General features: G+C 44.0%; 2 protein-coding genes across 3 annotated transcripts in view; one reads left to right on the forward strand and one right to left on the reverse strand.

The window, feature by feature from the left end:
* The first annotated feature begins 163 nt into the window (after positions 1 to 163).
* Positions 164 to 10659, forward strand: LOC146190742 (uncharacterized). 2 transcript variants are annotated; one of them, XM_084601119.1, is made up of 7 exons: positions 164 to 338; positions 815 to 888; positions 1027 to 1053; positions 1420 to 1616; positions 1992 to 2076; positions 5461 to 5672; positions 8553 to 10659. In XM_084601119.1, exons 2-7 carry the CDS (start codon positions 817 to 819, stop codon positions 8644 to 8646), a joined length of 687 nt encoding a protein of 228 aa, XP_084457245.1. In that variant the 5' UTR covers positions 164 to 338; positions 815 to 816; the 3' UTR covers positions 8647 to 10659. The 2 variants fall into 2 exon arrangements, with proteins under 2 accessions (XP_084457245.1, XP_084457246.1); XM_084601120.1 differs by lacking the exon at positions 164 to 338 and adding an exon at positions 357 to 461.
* LOC146190743 (piRNA biogenesis protein EXD1) overlaps positions 10647 to 21312 on the reverse strand; it is a 37400-nt gene continuing 26734 nt past the window's right edge. The window contains exons 12-13 of the mRNA XM_084601118.1: positions 16338 to 16550; positions 10647 to 11204 (exon numbers count right to left, since the gene is read on the reverse strand). Coding sequence (XP_084457244.1) covers positions 10756 to 11204; positions 16338 to 16550 — 662 coding nt within the window. The 3' untranslated portion in view covers positions 10647 to 10755. The remainder of the gene's footprint in view (positions 11205 to 16337; positions 16551 to 21312) is intronic.

The raw sequence follows: 21312 nt of genomic DNA on the forward strand, positions 1-21312 counted from the left end.
GTATCTTTATAGCATTACTATAAATTTAACACGTTTTTTTTTTGTCTTAGCTTTATTATTATGTTTGCAAAGAGATTCAAGACAATTCTCTCCAACATGATGACGTAACGGCGCACCAAAAGACGTGTGAGCTTTTTACGTGGCCCAGAACACGGAAAGACGGAAACATACTTTAAAGAGTCGGTGGCGTCATCTAGTGAGCAGCGGCGACCGTTGAATCGCGGTTGCAGGAGCTGCAGGGCGTCTGATACCAGCTTTGATTTTCTGATCTGCTTGACCATGATAAGCGATTGTACCACTTAATTTCCGGCCCAATACACTCGACACAGTTATCGAAGGTAACAGAAAATGCTGCAGACACTTTGTCCACTTCGTTGAACGCAGGTTTTTGCTCAGGGTTCTTGTTTCTACGTTCCCACGCCTTTCTGCTCAAACCATACGTTTCATCTTTTCATTGATAAGTAATGGATATTCTTACTGCTTTTGACCTGAATTTGGCTTTTACGAAGTTGAATGCTGCAGAAGCGTGAGGAGAAGGTTTGGGCTTGTTGGGAAAATGCTACTGAAAACTGTATGACACAGCTGCTCGCTAAGATAACTTGTTGCTTCGGTTTCTTGTGCTAATCGTGGCAATTTCCTCACAAAATGGTCATTGGGATGTTTAGTCAACAAGTTGTTAGATGCCTGCTTCCTTTCTTATCCTTCTTATGGCCGTCTGTATTTCACAATGTCAGCGATAACTCGATATGGCTTGCATCCACATGCTTTCGGTTTCATGACGACTCGTTGACAATTGATGTCTTTATGTCTACAGCAATGGCAGATCAGAATTCAACGCCGTCACCGGTATCGGAGGAGGATTTCGAAGAGCTCAAGAAGCGACTGAAAGTGAGTCTAATGTGATAGACATGCTGCCCTTTAATGAGTACCGGCTAATGTGGAGTGCCGCCGCGGTATGTCAGATCTACGTCATTTTTGCTTTTGCTGCCGTGCCCAGCTTTAACGCTTTTTTTCTTTTCTTTTCAGATGATATTTGACGCAGACCCAGAGCAGGTCAGTACGGTCTTGGTAGTTTCATCATTGTAGCAGTTTCTGTGCTGCTCCTTCGTTTGACGCGAGGTCATTTACTGAATGCATTGCAAGCCTCAATCTTCTCATTGCAAGTGAAAGCAAGAAATTAATTATGTAGAAAATGTATTATTGTTATGGTCGAAGCAGCGTAACGGTGTATGAATAGAGGCACGAGTTTTCGTGTCTCTTGTGACCTGCACTTAAAAGCACTTCTGATTCTACTGGTGTGACGAGCGGGAACTTGTCAAATAACTAATTATTCTGTTAATAGGAACTCATTTGTGGGTTAAGCCAGTAAAGGCCAGTAATTGAAGAACCTGTACTGAAATTGTGCCAATTGTTTTGCAGTATCACAACGACTACTCTATCAGAAGGTTCTTGAGAGCCTTTCGGACAGTTGATGCAGCTTTCCAGGCAATTCTCAAGTGCAACAAATGGCGCACAGAATACGGGGTTAAGAAAATCAATTCCAGTGACCCTGATATCAAAAGAAACATTGAGTCCAAGAAAGCCATGGTTCTTCCCAACCGAGACTTCTATGGCAGGTGTGTGATTGCCATCATTTACTTTTCTGTATATTTCAGGGTAACAGACAGAATGCCGGACATAAAGGTTGGTGGTCTGTGACCTGCTAAATGCAAAAGTCGTATACACCTTGTTTCTTCTTCTGTGCAACTCTGAGTCGGAGCTTATTTCAGTCTTTTCAGAGGCGCTTGAAGGTTTAGCCCCTTGTTATGCTAGCTTTCTTTGTTTTGTACGGGATTTGTGTATGAGAGCTGTATTCTCGTGTTTGTATCCATTCATTGAGACTTCTCTTAATCTCTGTGGTGCTGACTGAGCTCCAACAGCATAAGTGACCTGATTGGTTTTGGTATGGGTTTCGTGGTGGTTAATCTCTGTGCACTTATTCCCATGTTCAGGCCCGTCATCTATATCCCTGCCTGCAAGCATAATGTCCAAGAGAGGGACATTGATGAGCTGACTAGGTTCATCGTCTTCATCTTGGTATGGCTCCTTTTGGACTTTAGTTTCGATTAAAAAAATGCATTTTTTCACCACTGTCAGATATGAAATATGCTGGCATGTCAATCACTGTGCTATAAGAGAGTAGTTTTCTATGATGTTAGGCACACTTTATAGTTGATATTTTGTTTTTGTTTGAATTGGCTGAGCTATTTGTATAATATGAAGGTGTGAAAATGTTTATAATGTCTGAAAAAGGTTTTGACATTTTGTAGTTATGTGCAATTCATACTGTGAGCAGAAATGAGGCACAGGCAAGTAAGTCCCTTTAATATGAGTTTAGTTTGTATGGAATGGAATTGGAGATAGTTTTTCCAAGGACCAAATTTATTCAGTATATTTTTATATCTCGCTTATATGAAAACTTGCTGTGTAGAAAATGGATGGTGAAAATGTGCAGAGTCCATTAGCCCACATTTTTTTGCTCATTTAGATAGCAATTGGAGGAAAATCTTATTTGCCCGAGAAAGATGTTTCCTCCACTTTCTTTTCAGGACACCAGTGAGAAACATTGGTAAAGAAAAAGAGGCCTGAGTGATGACTTTTTTGTTTTGTTTTGTGACTTGATGCTTTGAAGGCCTGGTTGATGTGCCTTCCCTTTGGCCTTATTGTATGAATGGGTGTGAAGAAACTCTCCGCAGCTTTTGCTATGTTAACGGCCGCATTCAGCACCTGTCATCTCACTCAATACATATAGGTAGCTTGCATGAAGCGATGCATGCTGGGTAGTCCGCCATGATGTCGTTGGCAGCAGACGGCGGGCAGCGCAGCCAGGCTGAATGGAGCAAGGGCCGTGTCGTTTTCGACGTTCACCGAGCAAACACTCAGCTTTTCATGCGCTGCCCTTACGTGCGTGCAAGATTTTGCAAGATATCAGTGAGGAACGTACGCGTTGACGCTGTGCCCGAAAAATCGGGTGCGCTATGAAGAATGCAAAGCAGTGCAGTGCTGACCTGTTCACGCTACGCGCAGACGACTGACTGCACTATGCGTCTGGACCTGTGGCCGCCCGTCGACATCGCCGACATTCATGACTTCTAGTTCTGGCGAGTAGTTTGTTACTTTCCCGGATTGGTGTCGATCTCAGTGTGTTGGCCTGTACAGCCACTTGCGTCGGCGTCGCTAGAGGGATCATTTGCCTTCTCGCACTCGTGTAGACATATTTTTGGAATTGTGAAGAGAAGAACCCGCAGTCGGCCTGTCCAATCACGCCAGAATCATCTGCGTGTACTAAGCGACCATTTAGATGAGGCTAGTGTGGTAGTGACGTGCTGTGTCTTCTGCTGTCAACAACATCATGGCGGATTGCCCAGCATGCATCGGTTCATGCAAGCTCCCTATACTAGCTACTTGTGGGATACGAACAATTGAGTAAAGAATAATGCCATCACAACATGCAGTGCTGTCATGTATATCATGGGCTACTAGCTGCATAAACTGACTGACATTATTTTAAAGATACTAGATGCTAGGCTAATGTGCTTGGAGTTTTATGCTCCAAAGGTTTCATCTATTTTCTATTTAAAAGATCACCATTATGAGAAAAAACAGGCATTGTTTCTATCGTTATATTGTTATTTATTATTATTTATTATAATTTATAATTATTTATTATGTAGCATATATAGTTTATTTACTTAGTGATATTCAAGCACACCTTAAAGGACTATAGCCACCAAATTTTGGTGGCATTTTTCTTGTTAATGATGCGTAAGCCATTCCTGTATATTGATCTGAACGCAGTTTTCGCCTACGACTGCTAAATGATTTATAATTGAATTTTCTTCTCTCACCAGTTTTGGTTTCAGCAGCCGAGAGATGGTGGCTGTGATGTCACAATCAAGTCTTGGCGCGCAGCATGAAAAACAGTGATATAACAACTGATTCTTCACTTGTAGTGATTCCTATTCTTGAGGCAGATTGGCTTTATCATTGTAGTGAATTCAAATGACACCGGAATGATTATATGACTTGATTTTGACATCACAGCCATCGATCGGCTGTTGAAGCCGAAACAGAAACAGGTGAGAAAAGAAGTTCGATTATTCAGCAGTCGTAGGCAAATATGACGTGGTGATTCATGTACAAATTTTCTTAGGCATCATTACAAAGGATAAAACACGAACCCGAAAATGATGTGTCTATACTCCTTCAACCTTATTTTTCTGCACAGGTCATTACTGCTAATGACTGGCTATGTGAACAGTTTGCACGGGAAAAAGTTGTTCATATTAATGAAGCACCACTGTATTTGCACTTTATTTTTTAATGCCAATGTGGGGTTATTCCCAGGCTTATTTAATGTGGGGTTATTCCCAGGCTTATTTAGAGTCATATTTGGTTTGGTTAATAGGGTTCAATGTCCCAAAGTGACTCTGGCTATAAGGGATACCGTAGGGTAGGGCGCTTGCTTGAAGCATGCACCGACATTGCGCAGTACGTGGAGATTTCCACTGAAAAATGGTTGCCGCGGTTGGGATTGAACCTTTGCCTTTGGATTCAGCAGTGCTCTAATTGCTGAGCCAATGTGGTGCCGTTTACAATTGCGTGGTGATCGTTTGTTCTGTGCATTAATAAAGAGTTATGTTAGTGCAGTTTGTATGCCAATCTACACGCTTGTACTAGTCGTTTGGTTTTTGTCACGCATTTGTGGAGGTGGTGGCTGAGTAGTAATGTGGAGCATTTCAAGTAAACAATCATGAAAGAACTTTAACAAGTGATTGCAATAGAAATTTTACTATAATAAGATATGGTAACTTCGAGGAAACATGCTATCATGTAATGTTTTGTAACAGCACATAGCCACGCTTTAGTGGCCAAGAGTGGGCCAAGGAATTTCTGGGAACATCAATCAGCTTTCAGAAGAATATGAGCCGTCATGCTCCTGAAGAAGGTGTTATTTGCAAAGAGCAGAATAAGCTCCATCACATGTCACATGCAATGCCAACTGCAATTCACCTTCACTCTTGCTAGGTTGGAAGGGTGTGTGCATGTGTGGAAAACGTGCGAAGGTTATGCAGCGTTATGAGTAATGCAAGTTACTGGCAATTGAGGTTCACGTAGAGGGGTCTTTATTTTACCACAGATTTAGCCTGATTGATGAGGATCATTCTTGGCTCAATGTTGCATTGAAAATAGTTAGTTTCCTTGTTAAATTTTGAATTGCTTAACAAATGTAACTATTGTATCAGATGCTAAAGCATGCAAATGTAATTTACTCTTTGTGCGTGTGCATGGTCGTTGCTGTGTCTGGAACAAGGTTTCTTGTTTTATTCATCAGCGGTGTCTTGGTGAGGCTGTGCAGTGTAGAAATGCCGATCATCCCATGCGATGCCTGACTCTGGCTTGTATTTTTCACGTCTGTAGGAGGAAGCATGTAAGAAGTGCTTCGAGGAAGTTGTAGACAACCTTTGCATCATCTTTGACCTTAAGGATTTTGGTCTAAACAGTATGGACTATCCTCTTATCAAAAACCTCATCTGGCTGCTTAGCAAGCATTACCCTGAGCGGCTTGGTATCTGCCTTGTCCTCAACTCGCCCACAATTTTTTCTGGATGCTGGGCTGTCATCCGCGGATGGTAAGTGCATGATTGAGCATGCCATTTGATGTCTGAGGCATACTCCAGCAGCATAGTTTGGATCCTGGAATAATCCAGAATAGCTTGAGACTCTTCAGGATGATATAGTGTTGAGCTTGCCTCATGTTAAAAAGAGTCTGTAAGTTGGGTGTTGATGACGGCTTTGGTCATTTATGATGGAGGAGGTGGTTTAGTGGTTGTACTGTGATACTAACTGAAATTTCATGTAGAGAGCAGAGCAGATGCCCCGCCCCAGTGGTTTACAGGGCCTTTCTCATTGTCGTTTCTTCATGATTACTTTTGAGCGTAAGTTGCAAGGGTTTCACTTCTTTGCTTGCTAAGTGTTTGGCACAGTTGATGTTGATAAAACTTCGCAATAAGAGTAATCATGAAAATGAGGTTGCTTTACTTTTTTTTTTCAAGCAGTGTGTAGGAAGGTAACTCTCGACCCTGCTTATATTATGGCGTGAGCAATGGGTGGCAAGAAAATTCATCACCCAGTAAAAGACGTATATAATTAAAGAACAGTAGAATATTGGTAGCACGATCATAGCTGATACAAATTTCGATACGATATGAGCTTGTAAGATTTCCTGACCTAAGTGCTTTGTGTGCAGGATGTTCCTTCGTGCTCCCCTGTGCTATTATGGATTATGCAAGAAAAGGCAGGAGCCGCGACTGTACTTGCGAGCACTATGTTCTGCGATTGCCAGATATTTGTGGGGATGCTGCAGCTGGCGTAGTGCAGGGCTAATAGACATCTCCTGGCCTACGTCGTAAGAGCACATATCTGATCTGATAGGCAAAATGTGCAGCATTCCATTCCGAATTGGGAGAAATAGGCAAGCAGTGCTCAGCCCAAGAAAAGCAGTTGAGAAATGAAAGTGCACAATTCTGCCCATTGGGAAACACCTTTTTTTAAATGTCAGATTGCTTACATCAGGGAGGTCTATTGGAGATCAATGGCTAAGGCCTTTTTCCTTCAGTCAGTATAGCTGGGTTGACAATGCCTGGTTGTAATTCAGTGCGCAAATTTGGAGAGACCACTCACTGTGGCATGCTAGATTGTTCTGATGAAGCGGATGTTTCTGAAATGTGCATAGCGGTAATATTCGAATGCTACAAATCCATAGAGATAGTCTTTGTGAGCGTTTGAGTCAAATTTAGAATCTCTGGAGCCTATAATTTGCAGATAATTTTTAAAAAGTGCTCCTCGTGACAGTTTGCCACTGATTAGGGTGACATCTCCTTGCACGTTCCCTTCCTGATGTCGGCTGGGCTTGCTGCAGTCAAGACGGTGTGCTGTAAGGCGCCGCCACAGCTTGCTTTCTTCATTTAATCTTGCCCGCCGGCGTGCACAGAGTTGAGAGGAGGAGGCTTTTCGATCGCCAATATGTTCAGTGATAGTGAAGCCAACTTAAAAATTCTTGCACTGTGGAGAGGAGTGATGGAATACCTGCAGCTCATGCGCATTTTGTAGATTTAGTACATAGCTATCTATGCGCCCTATCTTTGCCATCTTACCCGAGTAATTTTGTCGGCGCATCTTTTTATACTGAAAAGCAGTACTTCTAGCAATTCACATGGTCTGTCCGCTTTTACGCATGTATGTGCCTGATTACGGGAATGCAAAACAGAAGTGCTGGATAAGTGCCTGCAATACAAATAGGTTCGGTTAGCCTTCACTTTGCTTCTCATAGGAAGAAAGCTGGCTGTAGTTTTAATACTGATAGTTTGTAGTTTGTAAGACAGATTTTCATGCGAATATAGATGTGCAGAGAAGCATTAACTAGCTTTAGTGCAATTCTTGTATAGGTGAGTGCGAGTGGCAGCAGCTCTCTTCCCCACACCTTGTGTTCATTTTGAAATCGCACTGTTTCATGGTTCCACAATGTGCATTTCACGAAATCCATTATCCTAATACTGCAGTTTTGAACTATTATGTAGGACATTTTGCACGTGTATAAAGTATTGATGTTCTTTGTTGGAGAGCAATAGAATTAGCATTAAGCAAGGCCCCGGTATGCTATTTGTAGTGAAAATTATGTTTTGGATAGAAATTTTTTAATTGCCCCACCAAGTGGTTCAGTGGTTAGGGCACCCGACTGCCAATTCGGACAAAGGAGGCAAAAACCCAAGGCACCAGTGTACTGTGCAATGTCAGCAAATGTTAAAGGGGTAGAGACATGAAATTTTTATTCATATATTTCTGCTTTGGAATTATGCATAAAATATTAGTAAACATAGGTCATGGCTCAAAATTCGCCTTTGCTTAGTAAATAATCTTATAATCGAATTTATTCTGTTCCACAGTTTCGATTTCAGTTTCAGGTTGCAAACAATGGCTCCAATGTTGTGAGTACAAGATCATGCGAGATCCGTAAAAATAGCAATATGATAGTTCGGAGGTCTCTAGCGAGCTTGCATACCATGCCCGTCTGTTTCATGCACCACGACAGGTGGGCGCGCCGCGTGTTTGAATACATAGCTGCAACGTGCATCTGTGCTACCCGAGCATATCGTATCCCAGTCCTTGCTTTTCCAGCTCCTGGAGCAGCATAGTTTAATGCAAATTAAAACTGCAACGCAACGAATATATTGCAGCTTTCGTGTGCATCGTGTGATGTCACTCGAGCTGCAGAATAAAAGCATTAAATTACAAAATATGCATTGAATGTTGGAAAATTTAACATTTACTAATGTCATACTTGCAGTTCTAAAACAGTGTCGGCGAGAGAGGTTGTTTGTTAATCGAGCTTACTTGACTGCAGCCAGATTGAATAATTTTTATCGTTGGTATTGCACGAAGGCAAAGGGGTCATTTTTGTTCCTTTGGCTTCGAAAAAGAAAGCAATAGGATATTTATTCTTTTTCTTCTAGGCTTAATGAGGTCACAGCCAAAAAGGTGGTGTTTATTGGCAGCCAAGATGACCTGGTGAAGTACGTCCATCCAGACATACTGCCGAACCTCTAACGCAGCCGCACACTGTAGATAAAAACCTCCTTTGGGGACACAACGCAGCAATCAGCCACATCACCACGGCCCACCACCCCCAAGTCTATACTTTCACTGGCACCTGCATCCTTGAGGCAGGCAGGAGGTCGGAAGCAGCAGACAATGTGCGGAACCTTGTGTGGGTTTCGGTCCTCTTTTGGTCACCTGAACTTAGCGACGAGCCACATCAACAAGTTAACCATGCGACACTTCGCTGGCAGCTTCATTGAGAGTCACTTACAATGAACTGATTTTATTTGCACTCTCATACTTACGTGTTGCCAACTGCAGTACAATTGTTGTTGAGCTGGCAGAAGTTATGGTTTTTATTTTGATGCAAGCTGTTCTAAAAGATGCCGAATATGGGTGCTTGCACCATGTTCAAAGGCTGCATTTCCTTTGTGCACGTGCAACCATGAATATGGTTATGTAGAACATGCCTTTCGGAGTATAGATAATGCCATAGAAGTGATCTCCCACTGCAATGTTCCACTGCCCAGCTTTGGGCAAGAGATAGCATTCCCTTTCAATGTCTTTTAGTGTGTACCCTCAAACTAATTGTAGAAGGAAAGTTTTGTTTAGCGAAACTGAGCTTTTATTAACTCTTCTGTGAATATTGGTAGGCTTCTATTGAGTGTATTAGACTGCAGCACTCAAACAGGATTGCTTGTCGTTGCCTAATTTACCTGCACTGGAAAATGCTGTAGCAGTTGGTGAACATGTTGGTGTGTTATGCTTGGAAGGGATGGTAAATTATTGTGAAGATATGGAGAACCTCATGTACTGAGGATTTGCATTTGTTAAATCATGCGTTGTTTGCCTTTGAGCATGGTGCAAGTTTGTTCCGCCATCACTCCACAAGTGGCAAGTGGAATGTGCCATAGTCATTGCCGGCACGTTTAATTTGCGGTGGTGAATATCCTCGCTTCAAGGCAAAAAATGTTATTCATTCAATTTATTTAATGATAGCATATTGTCTCAGTGTGGTGTCCCACTGCAATATCAGGCACTTGTACAAAAGTATTGGATCCTGTGACCAGTTTTCAAAAGGTGCAAAGAAAAAGCTACATACCAAGGTGCCCGTGAGGTACTAATTTTGATGAGGCAGCAGTGTTAAAATAAAGTTCAGCATGTTTGCCACATTGTGCTTTAACAGGCACAGTACAGGATAAATTGAGCAAAACTACCCCAGGAAACACTAGGAAACATTTTTTGTATTCCGACCTCCCACAGCTGACTTGCCATTTGTGAAGTTTGATGCAACAGGCTAATGTTCTGTTTCTTGTGTTGCTAAGCTGAAGCTATGAAAGCAAAAGAATGATAAGGAACACGCATATATAGTTATGAATTTCACTGTTGGTTTTGCTGGATAGTATTCAGTAATGGTATGTAACTGCTTAATAATATGTGACACTGATAGCAACTATGTAACGAAATACCATGAATGCCTAATTGGAGTTTCATCCATTTGTGGCTTCGTGTGTGTGGATCAGGTAATGTTAATTGAACGAGATTTTTTGCAATCATGAAAAACAAGGCCCCAGAGGGTGTCTTGTACAAATAAGCAGTTACTAGGAAGGGGCAGCTTTTTACTACTCCCAGGTAACGTGCAAAACCTGGTGCAGTTTGTGTTACTGGGCTGTACAACTACTACTACTTAGCGCATTGTCACTGGTGCAAAACATTTTATTTTGAAATCATGACGGAGGTGCAATCTTCATGAGAAACGCCGGCACTAGCTTATTTACGAACACTTAAGCAGAGGGGCTGTTGTAATTGGCCTCCTTTAATGTATGTAAATATAAATAATTCTGAGGATTAAATTTGCAAATTGATGCATGCTTATTATGAAACAGTTCATCTGCTGATCAGCTGTTACAAAACAGAAGCTTGATGTAAAGTTGAATGTCTCAAAATTGATGTTGAAAAATTTCATGTCACAACTGTCACGATAGGTAAAATATGGCTATGAATAAACATGCAACCACTGAATGTTTAATGTGTGGTCATCGCAACAGCAAAAGCAATGTGCCTGATGACGAAATCCATTTCTGACTAGTATGCAAGATGCTACAGAGCACCCTTAGATTAAAACGATAGCTTTGGAACCATCAACTCAGCTGGCCGAAAGTAGAGCACTTCTGCTGTGCTGTCTTTCACTTCTGAGCACTTCTGATGTGCCCACGTGTTGTTACTCGCTGGAGCTACTTTCTTTTGGATTTCAATGGTGGCAGAGTCACGGTTATGCCCACAGACTGCAGCGATTTTTTGAGATACAATGGAGGGCTGTGGACACTGAGAGTGAGAGGCAAGCTGCTGGCTTCTCTGGGATGGTTCACACTGTACGTCAGTACTTCTGTTCTGGTCTCCCTGCCCACTCATTTCCTTCGCCACTTCCACAGCAACTTCAGCAGGCTCGCTGTCATTCATGCGTTGTTCGCTCGTAGGGACATCGCTTGGCTTCTTGCACTTTTCCTTCTCACCAGGTGACATCCCCTTGCTCTCAACGCCATTGCAAGTACCATTAGGGATGGGAGCTGCAAAACAAGGCACTCCACTGATGAATGCGGCATTGTGAGAGGTCACTGAGAAATAAGGCTCCAAAACAAAAGTATGCGCAGTACAGCCTTTTTTTTTTTTTTAATCTTCCACTGCACCAGCTGCAACTCTAGACTTTTGTTTTTTAGACTGAGAATGACTGCTAATGTGTGCATGCTTATTTTTGCAGTGTTCCTTGCAGAAAATTGACAAAACGGAAGAACCACTTTCATCGTGCTTAGATGTCTGTGTTGTGGCAATAAATGTTGCCAAAGGTGACGCCATGCCAGCATTTAGCACAGTAAGGGAACGTGACATCATTGCACCCTGCAGAAAACCCAGCCATGCAGGTGCCTACTGAATTCAAGCAGCTCTCCATGCATATCTGGCCTCAGTTATGGTTTTGATTTGATAGTTCTTCGAGCGTCTGAAAATGCAGAAATTTGTTCCTTCATGCCATTAAAGGCCTCGAGAATGCAAATTCATGACTAATTGGCAGCTCCCACACGACATATGTTGTGAAAACAAGCGCACTGCAAAAACATACAAAAAACGGCGGGGAGACGCAGCAGATGGGGCTCACATAAGCTTCGCAGAACCCCCAGCAGGTGGTGCACGACATACCGAACTATCATCAACATGCTCTGTACTACTGTCAAATCTCAATATACTCAATCACAAGGGACTACCAAAAATCTTTTGCATTTTCAAACTGTCACAATGAGCAGTTATAAGCCAGTGGCTAAATCTAGAGATGAAAATGATGCACCTTGGCAGCAGGCACAACATGAGCAGATGCGCAAAATTTTTAATGAAAGTGTTTCACTAACTTCAAAGCTGCTTTAATTGAAGAAATCAGTTATTTGCCTTTACACCTTCCACTTTGCAGAACACATCATCAGGTACGTCGTTGCACCAGACGATGAAAGTAAGGACTTTGTTCAGGCACAGAAGACATAAAAGTTCGCTATGACCTCATCTCCAGTGAAGTTTGACAACCTTGTTTCCGCTTTTCAATACAGTTGAATCCCGCTATAACGAAATTCACGATGCACGAAAAAAAATTCGTTCTCGCGGAACTTCGTTATCGCAAAAATTTGACGTGAAACGCAGAAAGAATTGCCCAAGCAGCAGCAAAGGCGTTTAATGCCAAAAATCTGTAAGCTTGGTTTGCTTACGCTTCACGGCGAGCAACGCCGTCACGCGATTTTCGCACTCGGTCAGCAAACCCATTGCAACATCGTCGTCTCGGACAGCAACGAAATTCCTGATGACATCAAAAGCGTCCATCACCTGTACGGCGGTTGCCGCAGCCGGCGCTTCCTGTACGTCGTCGTCTTCTTCATCGGAAGAGTCCTTATCATTCCGAGCAGCTTTTATGATCTGCTCATCACTCACATCTTCGTGAACAACAACACAAGCGTCAGCGCCGATGTATTCGTCGAGCTCGAGATTAGGCGGCACGGTTCCTATTTCTCCCAGCGTTTTCCAGGCGGCCGCGATCCCCGGAGCCGGTGACGCCTCTTCGTCGTCGTCTGTAACGCCTGGTGTTAGGCCAGCAGAGTGTACGGGTCGACCTTCGGCAAATCCGGCGTGCCTGAAACAGTTCACAATTACTGAGCGCCCCAGTGTGCTCCAGGCAGCAGACATAATCTGCAGTGCCACGTACAAGTCCACCTTCGTGTCTCGGCCGGTTTCAGTGTTAAAAAGCAGCCGCTGAATTAACCTCCCGCGGTAAGCGCGCTTCAGGCTAAGAATCACGCCCTGATCGAGAGGCTGTAAGACAGACGTGCAATTGGGAGGGAAAAACCTCAGCTCCGTGTTAGTGAGCTTGACTTCGTCGGAGTGATGCGCTGAAAAATTGTCCAAAAGCAAGCAAACTTTACGGCCCTGCCGCTTCATGTCGCGGTCGAATGCCATCATCCACTCGGTGAAAATAGCGCGGGTCATCCATGACTTGTTGTTCGCCTTGTACTGCACAGGTAGGCTACGAGTTCCCTTAAAACAGCGCGGCTTGGCACTTTTGCCTATGACTAACGGCGGACGCTTGTCCGAGCCATCCATGTTTGTGCAAAGCAGCACTGTGATGCGTTTTTTGCTGTGTTTGCCGCCGTGACAGCGCTGCCCCTTGAAGTCGAGCGTCCTAGCCGACAACATCTCGTAGAATAGCCCGGTCCCGTCGGCGTTGTAAATGTCTGCAGGCGCGAAGTTGCTTAAAATTCCGGCCATGTTACTCGCCTTCCAAGCAGCTGCTCCGTCCACGTCTGCTGACATTGACTCGCCGCACAACACTTTTCCAACGATGTTATGACGGGCCTTGAAACGGTTTAGCCAGCCAATGCTGGCTTTAAAATCATCAATGCCAAGTAGGCATGCATAGTTCAAGGCTTTCTGCTGGACGATGCTTCCGGACAGGGGGGCGTTGCTGGCTCGTGCTTCCACAAACCACGCATGCACTGCTTTGTCCAACTCTTCATGGAGGGGCCGCGTCACCTTTTTGTGCTTCGAGGATGTGCCTGAAGCAAGTGCCATTCTCACGCTGTCCTTATTGCCTAGAATCGTTGACAGCGAACTTGCAGGAATTCCGAAGTCTTCAGCAATTGCCGCTTTCTTCCTTCCGCTTTCTGCTTGGGCGATTATTTGAGCTTTTTGCTCAAGGGAAAGAGTTTTGCGTTTTTTCACTTGCGTTGCCATCGTGTCCTGCGGATGAAAACTCGTCGTTGTCGAAGAGAAAGGCAGCGAGTGAACAACGCGACCACGACACAAAGCCAAAATGGCGGAACTGCAATCACGTGATTTCATGCTTAATGTGGCTTTGGATTTGACTTGGACTTCTCGCCAATAAAACTAGTTTCGGTTTCGATTTTGAACGCGAAAATTTCGTTGAAGCGGAAACGCTCTGCAAAAATGGTTCGCTGTGCAGAGAAATTTAGGCCATTAATTCTTATAGGATACTCGCGGGGAATAAAAAATTATTCGTTGTGGCGGTATTCGTTGTGGCGGGATTCAACTGACCACAAAAGTCGATGGGGCAATGCCAAGCTGTCTGCACAAGCCAATTTGCTTTTTCCCTAAGGCGATTTCTTGCAATATGGTCACTTTTTCCTGCAGTGAAAACTGCTTTCGTTTCTTTACTTTACCGCTAGCTGCAATCATCACTGAATTTTGCACGAACTTCGCAGTATGATCATTCGCAACACAAAAATAACCTGCCTGCACGCGTGAATGGCACGACCGACTGGTGAATGACACATAACAAATAAGCTCGTTAGCCGGCTATTGCGTTTTAAACTACAGCTTTGCGATAGCACTAGGAGTTTGCACTAGATATGGTGATGACGATAGGTACTGCCCACAGGGCATGCACACAGAAACAATGATTTCTGTTTCATGTGAGAGGTGTGGCACTGTTAATTTTAAGTTAAATTCGTAATACTGATGGCCCTTGATTATAGAGGAAAAAAAGATAAGTCATGCATGTTATTCTGAAATTCACAGTTCTGAAATATTTTTACACTGAAAATATTAGAAATCTGCTGGCGGTTTTAAGATAAATCGTAAATTTGAAAAATTCATTTATTCATAGTATTGAGATTTGACTGTATGCTAACACTGTACTGGTTAGTGTCGCAGGATAACCTTGATGTAATAACGTGAATAATTTCATAATAGTATATTCCAGAGCATGACCTGCAAAATTTATGCAATGCGTATATTCGGCAGCACAATTAATTAGGGCATGCCGGCTTTGTTGTTTTGGTTGCACGGCCACCAAAAGTGGCACCGAAAGTATGAGAAATGATTTGAAATATTGCTTGCACAATGAGTATTGCGAAATCTTACTGATACATACATACAATTCCGCTTAAGTTTCTTGGCAGGATATATATATATTTTTTTTCTGTTCCAGAGTGATGCCTTTATCACATTTTCACGTTGGCTTGCATAATGTGAATATGAAGCTATTATAAAAACTTTTGTGGTTTTGAATTTCAAGAGAACAAATACGCAGTAACAGTAATCCTTTATGCTGATGTTTCAGTACTCTTTGCTCGCGTAACAAATCGCCTCCCCAAATCTGACGTTGAGAATTTACTTTCTAAATAATAGCTTATGCAGCTCGTTTGGCAGAAAAGCCGTCGGCGTCGTAGTTGTCGACACTGCGTATTGGACATAATCAGAGGCTGTGTAACAAAAAAATTGAATTGTGATAATTTGTGGTTCTAGTGATCGATGACTGATAAGTATGTTAATGGCGATGACAAGTTAATCAAATCATTGTAATTGATGAATTAAGAAATGAAAAATTTGGCAAAGGGGGGCTTCAAAGGTGTCAAAATGCTCACACTGAAAAGCCAATGCTTGATGTCGATTAAAACAACTTTTAATGTAGTAATATTTGACCAAGTAAATAATTAAAACAAAAATGAGAAAGGTGTTCAATAATATCAAACTGCTGAGAACGGAAAGTCAATGTGTGCCGATGCTAAGTATCGGTGTATGAAAAAAATAAATAAAACAAAGCGAGAAAAACATCGCCCATGCGCGTGAAGCGCCACTGCATCGTAACTTTAACGGCGGAGCGTAAGCGTCCCCCAAATTTTTAAAAATTTTCGCGGAGAGTCCCGTAGGCTGGTATATTGCTGTCGCAGTTGGCACAGTGACCTTGGCAGTGCACAAAGATGTCGCGTGCGGATAAGTTCTCCGCATGTTCATCTTTGGAGGTGATCTGTGGGGGTGAAGCTCAGGGCAGAGTTGGCAGAGTGGTAATGCTTGAGGTTTCAGACGCTCTTCCCTGCTTTGTTGCAGGTACAAAGCTAAGCGATGAAAGTGCGACTTGCGTCTATAGGTTTCAGAAATGCCTGCTTCCGGACATTGAGAAGTCAAGAGCAAAATGACAGGCTATTCACTGCTCAGTCGTAAATGCAAGTTCCGTGTTAAGTAAGCCTCATTCACAGCCTTCTGGGGCCTGTTTCGGATAATACAATCTTCTAATAATGTGCCATAATTTTCAATTATTCCCGTGCGAATAGTATCAACAAGATTCTGCTGTAGCACATAGACTGGCAAACCAATTCTCAGAATTCTTAAAAAAAGGCACAGGCTGCAGCTGCTAACACTGTGTAGCTCACCGCAAGTTTTCCTCGGAGAGGAATTTTCCTTGCCACGTTGGTCTCCGACGAAGAGCAAGGAGTCGTCCCTGCAGGCCTGGTCGTTTTGTAAGTCACTCCTCCATTCGTGTCCACCTCTGTATGGTGCATCCCTCGGCTCCCTAAACTGCGTCCTGCCTGTGTTCATCCCAGAGGGCCCACGTCTCATGCTATCGCGCTCATAGTGCCAGTTTTCTGCATAGCAACGAAAGCACATACAAATTGCAGTGCCATCAAGCTGCACGCTGGCAACACATTGTGCCATGACCCACGTCTGGTCATAAACAAAATGCAGCTATAACCAGCATGTATTGCCATGCGCAAAAGTGGGAAGACCGTGCAATCTGCTACGATGACTGTTTCTTTGTATAGAAAAGTGTGCCAGACGGAAGCGCATGGGCAAGTACTATATCATGGGAAGCACCCTATGAATATCGCAAAAACAACCCCTGCAGCACTGTTGGAAAACGCTGCCATGCAATTCTGTCAATTCGTGTCCTCCCTCCACTTTTGCGCACAACTCTACACTCACTGTCAAAAGTTGAAGAAAAGAGACTGTCGAAGAAGAAGAAGAAGAAAAAAAAAGCAGCCAATGTGTACTCCTCAGCAAATAATGCCGCACTGTTTAACAAAATCGCAATTGAACTGCATGTAATCTATTTCAGGATGCATAAACTTTTTATTGTGGGCCTACGCTCGATGCTGAACATGTGCACCAGACTTTGTCTTTTAAATACACTGATGATAAAATGAACTTTGCCTAGACAGATGGATTACCACTTTATAACACACAAGAAAAGGAAGCTGCAGTTACATGTCTCAACACATTAAGGTAACTTTTGTGTCACTTCTGCAGTGCACTTTTATTGCGCAAGCAAGGCAAAGACAATGACAAGAAGGGAAAAATTCAATGAAGAAAACCGGGACTGCTTGACACCATCACACCAATTCACGCAATATTGGAATAAAGTGGGAAGAAACACCCCTTGAAAATATTTATGGAATTTCGCATTAGCTGAAGCTCGCATCTCGATCCAAGGGGCACTTTAACTTTATAGTCATTCAAGCCAACAACCAAGTTTCTGGCTGGCACAGTGCCTAGTACAAACGATAGCACAGCAACATCCATCCCAACTGCATTCGCACAGGAGTATCTGCCAAGCTTCGGCCTCGTTAGCAACAGGCAAACCCACTTATACAATGAACTGCTGCGGCAATACCAAACTTACTGTGTGCCATATAGTAAAGTACCCATTTACAACAATGTTTGTGGCTAAAATTTTCTATTGCAAGATTACGTCGAAAACATAACACCTGCAGCAGACTGCACGCCAGACATATTCCACTTCGCAAGACTCCTTCCCACTTGAAACCGTGAATCAACTGAGCCAAGGTACGAAGTGATGGGCGGAGAGCTCTCTGATTCCAACTTGCTTCATGCTCCACTGTCTTGGTCATCTCCTAGGCCATGTCATGCTGTGGCAGTGACTGTAGCGAGCTTTATTGCATTGTGTGTGCATGTTTGAATTATGAAGTTCTCTACTTCTGTGGTACTGCAAAGGTGCCGTTTTTTCATTGCGAGGAACGTGGCATACTATCTGCCCAAAGTGATTCCCCACAGGAATTCGTGACCCATGGCTGGTGAAAAGGAAGTGCACAGCAATAATGCAGGATGTTAAGGGCCACAAGAATGGCCAAAAGAATGGCCAAAAAGTTCTGGCCCCGGTGCTCAAGTACGGACTGCCTCCACCTAATATTTCGACAGTTGTATGCTACCCGAAAAAGGGAATAGTAGTTCAGTGTACAATGGGCTGAAAAGGATTAGGCAGGGTGCCTGCAATGCCTGCAATATCAATATGGAAGGGTACCAATTGTTTCTCAGTGCCCATGAGTTGAACCTGTGAGCACAGCTAAACCTGTTGGCCTGTATTTTATTGCGAAAGCAATACACTACTCGCACTTTCAAGCCTTCGCGTGACCCGGCCACAGTTACGTCTTGCCCACGTGACGCTGTGACGTCACACCCCATGTGACACGCGGGCTGGCAGGAGCTGCCAACTTGGGTCTCTTGTTTCACATGGGATGGTTATGTCAGAATCAGCCTGCTAGGACCCTGGCATTCACGTTACCCCTATAGGCCACTAAGGCACGTTCATATGGGTTGGTTAAAGCGGGGCTTTATACGTGGGGTGAGGAAGAACGCTCGGTCACCCGCAGCTAATGCTTTCGCTCAATATTTGGTTCAGCAGCGTTGAACTGTTTTCACTATAGCAGCTGAGACAGGCAGCACAGAGTGTCAACGGTGATAGATCTTGATATTTCTCGAAAGAGAGACAAAAATAGGAATACTGCCAGGCATCTTTGAAATGCATACGTAAAGTGACATCTGCACTGATGGTGGAAGTGAAGTTTTTTTCTTTATTCGAATGCTCCCCACTGAAAGCGGTATGTTCCAAAGGGTCCAATGTAAGGGCGACGAGCATGGCAAGCTATCATGCGGCTATTTCAGTGCACAAGTATGGCGCTAAGTGCACCACATTTGTCATCAGGAAGTAGAAGCATCAACACAACTTCCAAGGTGCCTTCAGAATCGGCGTGTGCAACCACTACAATGGAAAAGCGTGAGAAATGAGAGAGCTTTTGCACTAATGGAAAGTAGAATTCAGCAGATGCATGTTATTCCATGCACTTCCACAAAGAGCTCTAGAGCATGAAAGTACTACTCTTTCTACCCTCTAACATCAAGGCAGGTTTGCAGCGCACGGAAGCAGGTCCTGAACAGCCACCTGATTTCAAGATTACGCTGCTGATGGCTGGTAAGTACATATACATGGTGCAAGCGCTGACATCCATGTCTCCACAGTGAAGAACTGATTTAAGGAAACATGCTTTCTTCAGGTCTGCAGCACTAATGTGATCAGTGCTTGCTAATGATGAAACTGTGGGATGAGCTCGGTGACAATGCATCAAGACTGGACGTGGCATGCAGATGATGCGATGAAATTTTATTAGAGCACCGAGGCAGAAATCGTGGTGTATGTGTGAACAACAGAAAAGAATGATAGTGACAGCAACACCGACGACATATTAGATAAACTTGTTAAAGCTTTCCCCTTTCACAAGAGCCTGGGGATGTCTCTCTGAGATGTTTTAGGGAGCTCACCCATGGCAGTATTTTGTCTCGTCCCAAGTGTGCTTGCCTTGTTGTTTTACGTGTCTTATGCGCCATGTCAAGTGTGATGAAAGAAAGGGAACGACATAGTAAATGTATCGCAGTAAGCTGACACCACCTCGACAGTGTTTCACCATAAATTGGCTAGCAGCAGTCATGGCATTAGCCAGGCCAAAATTTTAAGTGGAGCAGCCTTCCTTTTCTCACTAGAATGGTGTGGTCAAGCACTAGAATGGTGTGGCTAACTGCCCTAAACGCACTTATTCACACGGGCACCAAGATAGCACTATGATTACAATGCTAAGCTAGACAGTGTATTGCAGCTACTCCTCATCACGTGCAAGTGGTGTTAGATGCCATCTGGCCTTTGCTATTCGGCGCCTTCCAGGGGATAGCTTTTCGCTGAATTGTTTGCGTTAGGTAACAGCTTAAACCGATGCAAAAGGACCTTTCACCTGACAGCATGCAGCAACCAGATGTAGGACAAATGTAAGTCTACCTAGCATGAAGCAAGTGAAGCTGACAGACTGTGGCTTTCCTTTGAATCAATGAACACCTTCCTGCTTGATTAAAAATGCATGAATTGCTGTCTTTTTTCTTTCTCTTTTCAGGAGACCAGGCTAAATAATTACTGGTTAAACAGTGAAAGCTCTTTAATTCGAAACTATATTTCAAATTTTCGGATAATTCGAACTGCACTACTATGTCCCACTAAGCTCCACAGAAGTCTACGTGCGATGTGGATTTAATAGTTTGTTTGAACGTCTAGCGCTGCCAGTAATTCGGGCAGAGCAGGGTCGAATTGCCAGCCGCAGGGCACAGCTTCAGCACGAGAGATGGGCGCCGGAGCCAAGCGATGGTGATGGCGATGCCGCAGCATTTTCGGTTCTTTGTCTTCTTTACATTTCCCCCACGTGAAGAAGTCGCCATCCTGGCGACTCAGGGAGAAGAGACGACCAGAGGGTTGTAATATGGCTTGAGGCGGCTAACGTGGACAATCTCGCGGCCGCGACGGCGGTGGTCGGAAGAAGGGGTGACTGGCTCGATGACGTAGTTCACAGGGGATGTGCGTTCCAAGACGCGATAAGGTCCGTGGTATTTGGTGTCTAGTTTGTTGGTGGCAGGAACGCATAGCCAAACGAAGCTGTCGGCCTGGAACGTGGGAGCAGGAGTATCGGTATCATGCTGATCTTTGCGATAGCCTTGAGTGTTGGAGGTAAACGTGCGAGCTAGCTGACGGCATTCCTCGGCCTTCTGTACAATGTCTGACAAAGCACTGTACTCAGAGGCATCTGGATGGTATGGCAAAATTGTGTCCAGAGTACATGATGGTTCACGGCCGTATAAGAGGAAGAAGGGCGAAAAACCAGTTGTTGCTTGGGTGGCAGTGTTGTACGCGAACGTTACGAATGGCAGTACTTGGTCCCAGTTCGAGCTTCCAGATTCAGATGTAACATACATTGCGAGCATGTCCCCAAGCGTACGGTTGAAGCGCTCCGTGAGGCCATTTGTTTGCGGGTGGTACGCAGTTGTAGCTCGATGTATCGATTTACAAGACGACAGGAGCTCTTGGACTACTTCGGAAAGAAAGACACGACCTCTATCACTCAGTAGCTCGCGGGGGGCGCCGTGTCGAAGAATGAAGTGGTGCAGAAGAAAATGGGCTACCTCTCGAGCTGTCGCCGCGGGAAGTGCAGCAGTCTCGGCGTAACGGGTCAGGTGGTCGACGGCGACGATGACCCATCGATTACCAGCGGCACTGCATGGTAGCGGACCATAGAGGTC

The sequence above is a fragment of the Amblyomma maculatum genome, chromosome 4, assembly GCF_055883805.1.
Source record: "Amblyomma maculatum isolate TAMU_Amacu chromosome 4, ASM5588380v1, whole genome shotgun sequence".
In the NCBI taxonomy this organism is placed as follows: domain Eukaryota; kingdom Metazoa; phylum Arthropoda; class Arachnida; order Ixodida; family Ixodidae; genus Amblyomma; species Amblyomma maculatum.

Excerpts from the sequence above, each read along its gene's own strand:
- LOC146190742 (XM_084601119.1), top strand. The coding sequence starts at position 817 with ATGGCAGATCAGAATTCAACGCCGTCACCGGTATCGGAGGAGGATTTC. Across the intron at positions 1,054-1,419 it reads TTGACGCAGACCCAGAGCAG|TATCACAACGACTACTCTAT; the intron begins GTCAGTACGGTC and ends ATTGTTTTGCAG. Across the intron at positions 1,617-1,991 it reads AACCGAGACTTCTATGGCAG|GCCCGTCATCTATATCCCTG; the intron begins GTGTGTGATTGC and ends TCCCATGTTCAG.